This window comes from Carassius gibelio, chromosome B16 (genome assembly GCF_023724105.1).
Source record: "Carassius gibelio isolate Cgi1373 ecotype wild population from Czech Republic chromosome B16, carGib1.2-hapl.c, whole genome shotgun sequence".
Lineage (NCBI taxonomy): Eukaryota > Metazoa > Chordata > Actinopteri > Cypriniformes > Cyprinidae > Carassius > Carassius gibelio.
In genome coordinates this window covers 14431771-14445126 of record NC_068411.1, presented here as the reverse complement: position 1 = coordinate 14445126, position 13356 = coordinate 14431771, and the positions used below count along the sequence as shown (strand labels likewise).

The following is a 13356-nucleotide window of genomic DNA, read 5'->3' as shown; positions in this document are numbered from 1 at the left end:
TTTCAACCGGATTGTTGAAGTGTAAAAAAACAACAACAGCCCTTTAAATAGTTACCTTTTATCTTTTCTGTAAGGTTGCCCTGATTGTTTTCCGCTCTTGTCTCGCTCTGTACGCAGTGTCAGGTCCGGCTCTAGAGACGTTTGTAGGGGATGATGTGAACACCCTGCTGTTCCTCAATCTGTTGAGTGACACGGAGTACAGCGTTCAGGTCATCGCCTCGTACACCACCGGCTCCAGCCAACCCCTCACCGGCAAGGGCAAAACACGTGAGTCTCCGCACAAATACACATCTAAACACAATCACCCAGTACACGCATCTAACTTTGTCACACGCCGCGTGAGATCTGTACTTTACTCCCATCAGCCCACCATCACTTTACTGCACTATCTCATCAGATTCATAGATGTAATTTGCCTCCTGTGTGATCATCCTTGCTAATAGCGTCTTTGATAATATGCGGCAGCGATCGTATCGCAGTGTAAGCGGACTGGCGAGAACTCTCCCTTTTGTCTGTTAATGAAACCTGAAGGTGCTCTTTGATAGGCAGCCAGGCTACACATATATCAGCATTCAGACAGACAGTCCTTTGCATATAAATTTGATATCGCCAGGTACATCGCAAAGTAATACCTGTTTTAGCGATTCTCATCAAAAAGCAAGCAGATTATGTTTTCTCAGGGAGTGCTGTGGCCATCCATCAGAGTGCTGTGGTGTCACCACGCTCTTGTTTCAGACTAGTCAGATAAACAGGCATGATGCTTACAACACCTGCAACTGACAAAACATGTCTTATATCATAGAATGTAATATAAAATATCTTGTCATCTTCCTGTTTCTTGCACAATCAGCTGAGGTGCAAGTTAAAGTAAGAGTGTTTATATCAGTTATGTTATTAGTGAAAGTAAAAAGTGTTTAGGGGAAGTAAATAAAAGTCAAATCTTTTTATTCTATTATTTAATATGTTATACAATTGTATTTTATTTTATTCGTTTTACTATTTTCATTTTAAAAAGTAATTTTGTGCACAGCCTTAAAAAAAAAAATATATATTCAATTTTAATTTTGCTCAATATTCTGGCTATATTAGGCTTTAGAGCATCAACACAGCATAAATATTGGTATCGAATATTCTGAACATGTAAACAACAAATTATGAACTAAAAAAGATGTTACTTTTAAGAACCCCCCCCCCCCCCCCCCCCGCCCCGTCTTGTTTTGGCATAATCAATTTAAAACATTAGAATTTAGAAAAAAATATAATATATTATATAAAGCATTTTACTCACAAAAAAAAAAAAAGGCATAACTGTAAAATGTGTGTAAGTGTGAAAAATATATTTAGGAGTATGTGTGCAAATAAAATGTAAAATCTGAGTCCTAAAAAGTCTTAAAACGCTAAAAAAAAGTAATAAAACACCTAAAATAGAATAAAAAAAGTTTTAGTTATAGATTATCAGGGAACCAAAAAAATAGGGGTCACAATACAATCTGATGTGATCATTTAATCAAAGAAATGTAAAATAAAAATTTTCAGACTAGGAGTAAAAAATCTTCATGGGGAAAAAGTAAGTGTGAAGCCCTGAAGGACTAAATGTTTAGTAAAGTTTATCTTTTTTTTTCTTTCTTAGTAATGTAATTGTAGGTATTTAGTTTCAACAGTAGTCCATTACAGTGCAAATGAACCCAAATAATATTTAAATATAGTTATTATCAATTACTATAACTATACAAGTATTTCACACGTGCACACTGTTTCCTAGAAATTATATTAATAATGACTAATAATAATGAATAATGACTAGCTTTATTATTATAAAATGATACCACATATAGTTCTTTTTAGAAGCTGCATTCAGAATCCATTTGGCTCACAAATCTAAAGGGGCACATGCCGTCTCAGTTTAAATGAGCATGATGTCTCTGCATGTCACAGATGCTATGACACCCTGATAGTGCCATTAAGCACAGACAAAATGTGCTAAAGGACATCCACTCAATCTCAGCTTCCAGCACAGGCGATTATTCCCTTCACACTCCATGGCTCTCTGAGGAAGCTCCCATATTGTTTCACCCTACCAGATGACATCTGCATACCGCCTGCTCTATGGGATCCATCCATTTTTCATACGTTTCTGTTTGACCTTTGAATAATTGAATGCACAATAATGGATTTCCACCTCCTTGTGTTAGTACTATCAGCCGGTGGCCCTTTTTGCATGCATATAGTTCATTAAAATAGTTTATTTAAGGAGGAAAGCTTGTCGCATGCATTATTCAGAACCTTAAACGAATCACCACCACTGTGCGCCATATGTTTTTGGGCACAGTCTCCGTTTTAATCGAAAACCTCCACATCTCGGACGCAACTGACACGATGTTCCAATGCATAGCGTGAATTTCAATGGACAGCTTGATTGCATAAGGAGTTGCTTTTTAGGATCTGGATCTCATATCAAGACTTAAAGGAGGACAGTGTCCCACCACATGGAAGTTTTTTAGTGCAACTTTTGGCGTAGAGAAAACGTGGGAGTCCGTTTGTTGCGACACGGCCACAATTGTGTTTGTGTTCCAAATACTATGACCTCCAAAGAAGAGTATTGTTTTGTGCGACTAATGTGGACCATGTGCTGTGGCTTGGGTTTGTGTTTTGCCGACCCGAAACGTGATAATTCCAAAATAAGCCCATTCTTTGGCTTTTAAATCAGTTTTCTTTCGCACAGCACATTTCGTGTGGTTTGCACAAACAGAAGAAGGAAAATAAAGAAAGAAACGGTTAAGGCCATTTGTGGCTTATAAGTGGAGAGCGTATTTGTTAAGAATACCGTTTGAACTTCTCGCTTTCCTCGCAGTTGTGTTTTTCTAGCCAGTCGTTTTGCCTGACTTGCAGTATTTAAAGAGTATCGCACAGAAATCTGAGGAGATCAGAAATAGGGTGTGGGTTTCCAGAGAAGTGAAGCCTACAGATTTTACCCCATAACCTGCAGCACAAAGGAGCCGCTGGCTGCCCTGTGGCTCATTAGCCATTACTGTAATACATACTGTATGCTGCTTTTCATTTCAGAACATTAGACTGCATTAGAGAAGCAACGCTCAAGGCTTTCCTCTCACTACACTGTACCAATGTGTACATTTCAAAGCTTTCATTTAGGTTTAGTACACCGCTGTTCGAAAGTTTGGGGCCTGTTATATTTGAATGTTTTTGAAAGTAGTGTTAACAAAGCTTGATAATAATAATAATAAATGTTTTTATTGTATTTATTTATTTATTGTTATCAATGTTGAAAACAGTTGTGGGGTAATTATTATTATTATTATTATTATTATTATTATTATTATTATTATTATTATTATTATTGTTTTTTAGGAAACTGTGATTCTTTTTTCAGGATATTGTTTGAACGAATAGCTCAAAATAACAGCTTTTTTCAATATATAAATCTTTTGTAACATTGTAAATATCTTTATAGTTACTTTTTGGTCAGTTCAATGCATCTTTTCTTTAAAATAATTACATAACTTAATTTGTAAGTTTTAAATGTCTTTACTGTCACTTTTAATACACCATTGCTGAAAAAAAGTATGAATTTCTTTAAAATAGTTATAAATAAATAAACCAACTTTTGACTGGTAGTGTATGTGAGCATTTGAGAACAAATGTTTTGTGTGACTAATGTTGACCATGTGTTGTGGCTTGGGCTTGTGGTTTGCAAACTAAATATTTATTTATTTATTTGCTTAACTTGACATTTTGAAGAGAGATTTATATTTTATTTTGTTTATTTTAATTTGAAAAAAAAAATAAAAATTAAATAAGAAGCTAACCTGCATAAGACATTACAAATTACATCTTAAATTAAATGCTTTCCTCTTGATTATAGCTTAAAAGGATAGATTACCAAATATCAAATTTCCGTCATCATTTTCTCACCTTCATGTTGTTCCAAACCTGCATGACTTTTTTTATTTATTTATTTTTTTTTTTTTGCTGAACAAAAAAGAAGATATTTTGAGAAATTGTTTTAGTCAACATAATGAAAGTCGATAAGGTACAAAACAACATTGGACCCTATTAACTTTCAGTGTATGAATAATAATAAAAAAAAAAACCACAAAATATCTTAGTTTTGCTTTTCCACTAAATTCATCTTATTTCTTTTTTCTCTTGCAGTGTTCCTGGGGGTGACGAATCTCAGCACGTACAAGGTGCTCAGTAGCAGCCTGTGTGCCCAGTGGCAGCCTCACCGTCACGCCAGCGTCTACAGAGTCGTCATCGAGTCTCTGCTCAGTGAGTGATACACACACCACACACACTCAGAACTCAAACACAGAACAGAACAGAGCCATAAGGTGGAATCCTGGTTTGCAATATTGACATACATTTCAATTTTGTTAAATTTCAGTTTCAGAGGTAATGGGATATTATGGCTCGTTTCAGCACAGACCTCTGAGCCTCTGGGACATTCAACAAAACTCTTTTTTTTGTATGCATATTGCTCTGCTGGCGTGTGACATGGGTTCGATTCAAATTTATAACAGCAGAGTCAAAAGCCCTTTTCCCGTTATTGCTTTTCTTATTCCTGCATGATACCTCACCGGCCCAGCTTATCTCACAATCCTGGAAATCTTCTGTTCCACTTCCAGCGTGTGACTGCGCAGATGCCTACCAGTTTGGTAATGCTATTAAAACCAGATCCTGCCTGAAGCCCGTGTGTGTGTGTGTGTGTGTGTGTGTGTGTGCGTGTACTGAAACTTCAGTAACTTTTCAGTATATTTTGACAGTGAAACCCTGCAAATTTAATTCTCAAATGTTATCTGGGTTGATAATAGCTTTCAGATCCAAATCTAAAAACAATAATAACAATTATGATGTTCAAATTCCTGCTTTTCTGGCCTTGCTGATATTTAATATTTTTGTTTTAAACATTTTTATTAATAATTTATTATCTATTTATTTATTTATTATTAACTACCAACAACTACCTTAAATACTTTTATCCAGCAAGGATGCATGAAATTGACCTAAATGACAGTAAATACATTCAAATGTTTCAAATAGTCATTTGAACTGTCTGTTCATCAAAGAATACTTGCAAAACAAAAAAATACATTTAAGATAAGAATATTAAGGTGCTGCACAAATGCTTTCATTTGCTTTTAAACTAAAAACTAGTTTTCCTGTATTTTTGATGACATAAATACAGCCTTGGTAAGTATTCTGTAAGAGTCTTCTTTATAGGACATAAAAAATTCTAACAGAGAAATTCTGTAAAACTTTTTAAACTAAAAGTGAATGTAATAATATAATATAATATAATTTTTTTCCAAATTAGAAAGATTTTGGTAAAAACGGTAGAGAAGAAAGTTGTAATTTAAGAATAACAGAGACACCTTATTACCTTGTAGTCATGGTAAACTACTGCGGAAGTGTGTGAGAAGACTAAATGTGAATATATACAGTACATATTTTGCAGTACTTAGATCCCCGCTGCTCTTCTTCTGGCCCTCTTCTAGTCAAATAATGTCCAAACTTTGGTAAGCAGTAGAAACAGCAGATTAATCTCATGCCATCTTACTCGCTGGGAGAATTTGGCTGTGGAATTTCAGCATGTCATATGAATCTTCAGCACCGAGTGCATGCTCATGGTGAAGCGAAGCGTTCCTGCGTGCAAATGCTAGGAAAGGGAGGGACTGTCCTGCTTGTGCCAGAGATGTGACTGGACTGAGAAGTGCAGTCTGTTGAAACAAACGCTTAAAGGAGGATAGATGTTTACTGAGCCGAGCCGGAGCGCTTGCCAGCTACTTTTCCATAGAGCGCGAACGTAATAGGCAAATGTCACATCCCATTGTTTGATCAGCTCCGCAATCAAAGCATGTCTGAGCAAGGGAATAAAGTTGATCTTATTATCACATCCCAAGTAATGCAGTCCACATTATCATTGGAAAATGCAATGAAAATGCCTCCTTTTTTTGCATAATGCACTCTAGAGACGTTTTCTTTCATGATCGTGGTTGAAAAGAAGGTGCTTTGGGAAATATCTCATTAAAGAAAAGCGTTCCACTGTTTTTTTCTTATTTAATAATGATATAATACTGCTTCTGAACAACCCAGCCATTTCTATTCCCCATGGACGCAGCTGTTTAATGGCAGACAAATTAAGATGTATGAACCAAGTCGAGCTGGATATTAATGTCTGCCATCACAAACAAAACCGAGATCGATGGATAGATATGTAGAAAAAAAAACAGAAAGAAAAAAGAGAACACCTTCACATTTAGAAAGAAAATGTAGGGTTTTTTTCTCATTCTACTCATGGTTCATCCATTTCCCTGCAGTCTTCAGCCTACAGTAGCTCCGGTTAAAGACCTCTCCATTGAACTCTATGGACTGAATGCAAGGTTACCCTTCCTGAGCCCAAGCATTGGTCATTTTCTCAGCTTTGGAAAATAATTACGGCTATAAAGGTGATAAATAGCAGTTGTGCTACCTTATACCCAAGGATTTGAGTTTCACGTTTCCTAAAAGATGATTTACTCATAGTTCCTTTCATTTAAACAATCAGTTTGTGAGCAACAACACATGCCTGGTAAAAATAACAACACTTCGGCATGCTGCTGTGGTGCCACTTCTGTCATTTCCAACTTCAGGCTTTGTTTATAGCCTGAGGACTTGAATGGCGCTGTCTGATTAATTAGCACAATTGTTTGCTTGAGAAAGCTGTTGTGATTGCTTTTTATTTTCCTTTGATTGCTGCTTGAATGCCAATCCCGCTGTTTTAACTTTCTCACAGACGGACAGAAACAGGAAGTGAGGGTCGATGGCGGTGAATCCAGAGAGTGCTTCTTCAATCTTACCCCCAACACCCAGTACAAGATCAGCGTCTACACTCTCTTAATGGACACAGAGGGTTCTGTTGTCACCACCATGGCAACAACCGGTAAATACACTCTGTATACACTCTGTACATTTTATGCCATTATAAGACCATAGACTTCAATCAGGGTGCACACAATAATTAATTGTGAATGAAGATGAGATTGTGAAGGTCTGGTTTTACTGTTGTCCATCCTTCATAACCTCATTTTTAGTTGTGGTGGATTAAATATGGCATCTGTCCCAAATAAGATTTATTGGGGTGTTAAATTAGGTCAGACACTACACCTCCCTGGGGTCTTTTAGGCACCAATAAAACACCTGAAGGTGACTTACTTTGTTTTTGCATTTGAATGACAAAACAATCTTTGGATAGCAGATATGATTATTCTTTTATTTGCCATCAGTGTTATCTACAATGTGTGGAAGCCCTTTGATGTAATGGAAAAAAAAAAAGTTAAGCTTTTTTATCACAGAATTTACAGTATATATATATATATTTTAGACCTATTCATGTCTCACAATTTCGAGATTGCATCTCACATATCTATTTTTATTTCTCATAATTATGAGCTTACATCTTGCAGTTAGGATCTGTAACAGCTGTTACAATCCAGCATTTACTTTTTTTATGTTTTCTTCTTCTGTAGCAGAAATTGACTTCCATGAGACTGTCCATGAGCATTCATACACAGAAAAAATAAGATTTTAACAGCTGAAAATCTAATTGTCTGGGAAAAATACTGGGAAAAATAATTCATAATTAATGATTTGGTATTGTTTACCTAAACAAAAAAAATGCTATTCCCATTTATAAGTCTTGTTTTACGTGCTAATCTAAATGTAACTTTTAATGAATTATTTAAAATGTATATTAAGTATAAAATATTATATAAAATAAATTATAAATATAAGTAAACATGCTTACATTTATATTGTATATTGTGTATTCAGGTTAATTGGGACATTTCTTCCCAGTCAACGTAATGGCATACATTTTCCCAATTTACCTGAATTCACCCAATATATAAGTATACTATGTCAAAGAAGCAGCACATGATCTGAAGGATCATGTGACACTGAAGATATAATGATATATATATAAAATATATTAAAATAAAAGTGTTTTTTTATAATTGTAATAACATTTTCAAATAATTTTTTTGTTACTCTTTTTAGTTTTTGCTACATTTATCTTCATACTTTTTGTTCATATATACTATATATGACAGATTTTTTGACATATTTAGATATTTTTATGAAAAAACTAACTAAGAGCATATTTATGGTGATTATACACTGTAAAAGTTTAAGTGTACAGGTGCTGGTCATATAATTAGAATATCATCAAAAAGTTGAATTCAAAATGTTTTTTTTTTATTATATTAACTAAAATATTATATTAATTTATTACACACAGACTGATAGATTTCAAATGTTTATTTCTTTAAAATTTGATGATTATAACTGACAACTAAGGAAAATCCCAAATTCAGTATCTCAGAAAATTAGAATATTGTGAAAAGGTTCAATATTGAAGACACCTGGTGCCACACTCTAATCAGCTAATTAACTCAAAACACCTGCAAAGCCTTTAAATGGTCTCTCAGTCTGGTTCTGTAGGCTACACAATCATGGGGAAGACTGCTGACTTGACAGTTGTCCAAAAGACGACCATTGAAACCTTGCACAAGGAGGGAAAGACACAAAATGTCATTGCAAAAGAGGCTGGCTGTTCACAGAGCGCTGTGTCTAAGTACATTAATAGAGAGGCGAAGGGAAGGAAAAGATGTGGTATAAAAAAAGTAAACAAGCAATAGGGATACCGCATCCTGGATAGGATTGGGAAACAAAATCCCTTCAAAAATATGGGGGAGATTCACAAAGAGTGGACTGCAACTGGAGTAAGTGCTTCAAGAACCACTAAACACAGACGTATGCAAGACATGGGTTTCAGCTGTCGCAGTCCTTGTGTCAAGCCACTCTTGAACAACAGACAGCGTCTCGCTCCAAAGTTATGTTCTCTGATGAAAGTTAATTTTGCATATCAGGGTCCCAGAGTCTGGAGGAAGAGAGGGGAAGCACACAATCCACGTTGCTTGAGTATCGAGTTCTGTACATGTTCATACTTTTCATGTTCATACTTTTAATTAATTTTCTGAGATACTGTATTAGGGATTTTCCTTAGTTGTCAGTTATAATCATCAAAATTAAAAGAAATAAACATTTGAAATATATCAGTCTGTGGGAAATTAAGGAAAATAAGTTTTACTTTTTGAATGGAATGAGTGAAATAAATCAACTTTTTGATGATATTCTAATTATATGATCAGCACCTGTATATAACTCACATGTTAGCGTGTCAATTAGGCTGTAGTAACACTTCAGTGATACAGGTCATGTCCAGCCAATGAAGTGTAGACAACATCTTCCCTTGATACACTCAGTCATTGCCTGAGAAACAGATCCACCATAAGTAGAGCAGTGTGTCCTATTTCTTTTACAATTGGGTTTCCTTTGAGATCCCCAATCCGATTGTGTGTGTAATAAAGTGAAGACAGCCAGGCCCTGCTCTGGTTTATGTATTGTTTTGTTGTTTCTGCAGCTCCAGCACCCACCCAGCCACCGACCGCACCACCCACCACCATCCCTCCTCCCACCATCCCCCCAGCCAAAGAAGGTGGGACACCAGTGTGGGAAAAACTGGCCTGTCTGCCATTGTTTTTCCCTGTTTGTTGGCCATATCCCTATGTGTTGTGTGACCTTTCACTAACGTACATCTCTGCTGACAGCTAACCTTTTCTTATTCTCGGAGCCACTCTGCACTCAATAAATATGTCTGAGTCTCCCCAACACATCTGATAAAAGCACACAGAACTTATTTTGCTTCCTTATATAGATCTTTTTTAGATCCCTCATTTCAAACTTTATATTGGTTTCATTGTCTGGCCAAAAGCGTATAGTGTTTAATGCATCATAAAGTAACACCGGAATAATTTCTTGCCCTGGAACTAAATGCTTCTTTAGATTTATTTGTTTGTTTTATACTGTATGGCTTTATCTCTGGGGTTTGGGTAGTCACCTGAATGCATGGATCTGCATGTCACACATTGCTCTGAATAGTTCACATGGTAAGAAGAGAAACATTTGCTACAATCAGTATCTCAAGAAATCAAAATGCGAGTTTAATTTAGTTCTTGGATGAAAATGTGATATGCCTCACAAACTTGCTGTTTTAATGGTAATATGTAAAAAAAAATGGTGGGTTTTAATTAATACCAATGAGTCTAATGAGTCTGTTTACTTAAAAGATTCAGTCAGATTTGATCATTGATTCATTCGCCGTTAAAAGCAAATTTAATTTTCAGCAGCCATTTTGGAAACCGTGATGCATTTTTGATCCTTTGAGTAATAGAAAATTTCAGTTGTTTAAATTTTTGAAGTCTTTTGTAACATTGAAAATGTCACTTTTTATCAATTTAATGTGCCCTGCTGAAAAAAAAAAGATTTTGTCTTTAAAAGAATAGTAGTTGACATTCTATGGCTATTAGGGAGCATTTTTCTATGAATCATTGAATCACTCAACCAATTTGTTACAATTCACAGAGTTGTTCATGACCGAAACAACCCATTTATCTCCTTGTTCTGAATGAGATTGAACGAGATATCCCATTTTCTACACTAATTAGACTTTACGAACACAACACTTGATTCTTTTAGTGTATTCGCAAACAATGTTTCTTGTTCAGTGTCATTCAGACTCAAAACAGCGCCTCATCCAACCCATGAAATGCTCCAGACACTTAACAGGACAGCCGATTGAGTTTATGCCTTTATTTTAAGGTGACAATGCGACCGTACAATTACACAAAGAGGTAATACTAATTAACTACATAGTAAGTATGTGTCATTTAGCACTTATTGATATAATCTAATTTATTAAGATTGATTCAGTCACTTAATCATTTTGACTTGAATAAAACCAGTTAGATGTTAGTACATAAAGCACATTTTCAGCTTACTGACAGTGTACAGTGTATGTGTTTAGTCTTAAATCCTGCAAAGCATCAGTCTGGCAGAGTATTGCAGAGGTATCTGGGAATTAATTAAGCCTCCTTGTTTTATCCAGCTAGCTGTGATGGAGATCCTGTCAGTGAGAAAGGAAGTGTTTGGAATCATTTGACATCTGTTGTACTGCAGCGCTTGCACAGTAATGAGAATTTCTTATTTTAGCTGGTGATTTTTCACCTGCTTCCACTCTCTCTCTCTCTCTCTTTTGCTCTGTTTTCGAACTTTCTCTCTCAGTTTGCAAGGCAGCCAAGGCAGACCTTGCCTTCCTTGTAGATGGCTCCTGGAGTATCGGAGATGACAACTTTCAGAAGATTATCCGATTCCTGTACAGCACAACTGGTGCACTTGACGTGATTGGCCCCGAGGGAACACAGGTATGCTGCACTTGAACTATTGTCAAATTCTGTCTGCTTTATATTGTTCTTATTTGTTTACATTGTATAACATTTCTACATTTTTTTTAATTAAAAAAACAGACTATCATGCTAAGCTAAAAGCAAAATTGAAAGTGTCATTTTGTCAACACAAAGCAAACTGACTGTTTTTTTTTTGAAAAAATCTAAATTTGCTTACAATTTACCCATCCAAATGTAAAAGAGTTTCTTTCTTCATCAGAAAAAATTAGGTTTGCATCACTTGCTTACTAATGGATGTCCTGCAGTGAATGGGTGCCGTCAAAATGGGAGTTCAAACACCTGATAAAAACATCACAATAATTCACTAGTTATCCACACTACTATACGTACACTACAAGTACACACTTAGCATAAAAAAAAAAAAAACTTGCAGATTGAAAAGATCTGTTTTTGAAAAAAATAAATAAAAGACATGTAATGTCTGGTTTGCTTCAAAAAGTTGTTGTTTTTCCTTCTCTCAAAAGATCATTTTTTGGACTGAGGCATCATGGCAATAGCTATTCTGGGCTAGAGACCACACTACCAAACATTTAACCCAGTAGCCTGAGAGAACATTTGATAATAATAGCCTTTGTCTAGACGTGTCTGTCCAGGATTCAGAAGATCTTCATCACAACCCATCAGCAGCTTTAGGGATCACAGCGGTGGACCTACTACAAGATATGTGAAAACTGGGGAATAAGCACTTTCAAGGGCAGGAGCTAAAGTAAACAGAGGAACATGGCACGGATAAAACATCTTCTTTTACACACAGATGTTTGCATTCTGTCGTCTGCTGTAGGCCATGTAGATAAGTTTGATTTGGCTCAGACTGGTTCAACATCAGCAAACTCTCATGCATAATAACATGTCTTTTGTCTCTCTCTTTTTTAGAGTGTGGCCTAGTGGTTAAAGATCTGAGCTGGTAATCACAAGGTTTTAGGTTTAAGCAATCCACTATGTGACACAGAAAAACACTTACTGTATGGGTCAAAAATGAACCAGGTCTTGAAACAAAAATACTCCTGATATTATTTAAATCTGGTGGGAAAAATATATTATGCCTCTAGAAACGCTACAGAAATGCCAATTTCTGAATTTAAAATCAATTCTAGGGGGAAATACTTTTCTGACATTGATGTACTGTTGTTTTCGAACATGGCTCCTAACTTACTTTCTACGACTGACAGGTGGCCATTGTTCAGTTCAGTGATGACGCCAGAACCGAGTTCAAGCTCAGCTCCTACAGCGATAAGGAGGTTCTGCTGGACGCCGTGCAGCGCATCACCTACAAGGGAGGAAACACCAAGACAGGCATGTATCTCAATCCTCAGACCGAATTAAACACAATGACAGCTGCTCTTGGGATGGAAAACAATCTCCTCAAAGATCTCTGTGCACACAAAAAAAAATCTATCTATCTGTCTGTCTGTTCATCCTCTGATTTTATTATTCATTCATTCTATTGTTTACTCATTCTGCCACTCATTATCTTTCGCTCATTCTATTGGTCATTCTATCACTTATTCTGTCATTGGCTCATTCTGTCATAATAGTAAACAGTATTGATTTATTTTTTATATTTTTTTGAAAATTGTCCTTTAAACAGTCAAAGCCAAGGAGACAAATATTACAGTTCTTCTCTAATAGCCATAATGGTTTCCTGGTGAACAGTAAGCTAATCCAGAAGATAGATCTGGACCACATTATATCTAGATCACATTATACAAACCAAGTTCTGCTCTACCATTTTGGAAATTCATGCTGGTCTTGTAATAGGTGTCCAGATTTATTCATAATACTTTTGATAGAAATTCTTTATTAATGTTCTGTTTAAGAAGACTTAGACCAAGAACTTCACAGTGTAAGTTTGAAAAGCAGCACAGCTCCATCTCAGTGAGAAGCAGAGCAGCATGGTGTGTCCCTGCGCTTGTGTTCATGCTGTCTTGCTGTGAGTCTTTGTTTTAAAATGAAACACCTTTCATTCCACACAGCGAAGGAACAGCAGCCCCCACCC

General features: G+C 35.9%; 1 protein-coding gene across 9 annotated transcripts in view; it reads left to right on the top strand.

The window, feature by feature from the left end:
- Nucleotides 1-13356, top strand: part of col14a1a (collagen, type XIV, alpha 1a) — a 109011-nt gene that overhangs the window by 52073 nt on the left and 43582 nt on the right. For all 9 annotated transcript variants that reach the window (XM_052577442.1, XM_052577440.1, XM_052577441.1 and 6 more), the window contains 6 exons: nucleotides 118-267; nucleotides 4171-4287; nucleotides 6791-6937; nucleotides 9479-9553; nucleotides 11179-11318; nucleotides 12530-12653. In XM_052577442.1, the coding sequence (XP_052433402.1) occupies nucleotides 118-267; nucleotides 4171-4287; nucleotides 6791-6937; nucleotides 9479-9553; nucleotides 11179-11318; nucleotides 12530-12653 (753 nt within the window). The remainder of the gene's footprint in view (nucleotides 1-117; nucleotides 268-4170; nucleotides 4288-6790; nucleotides 6938-9478; nucleotides 9554-11178; nucleotides 11319-12529; nucleotides 12654-13356) is intronic.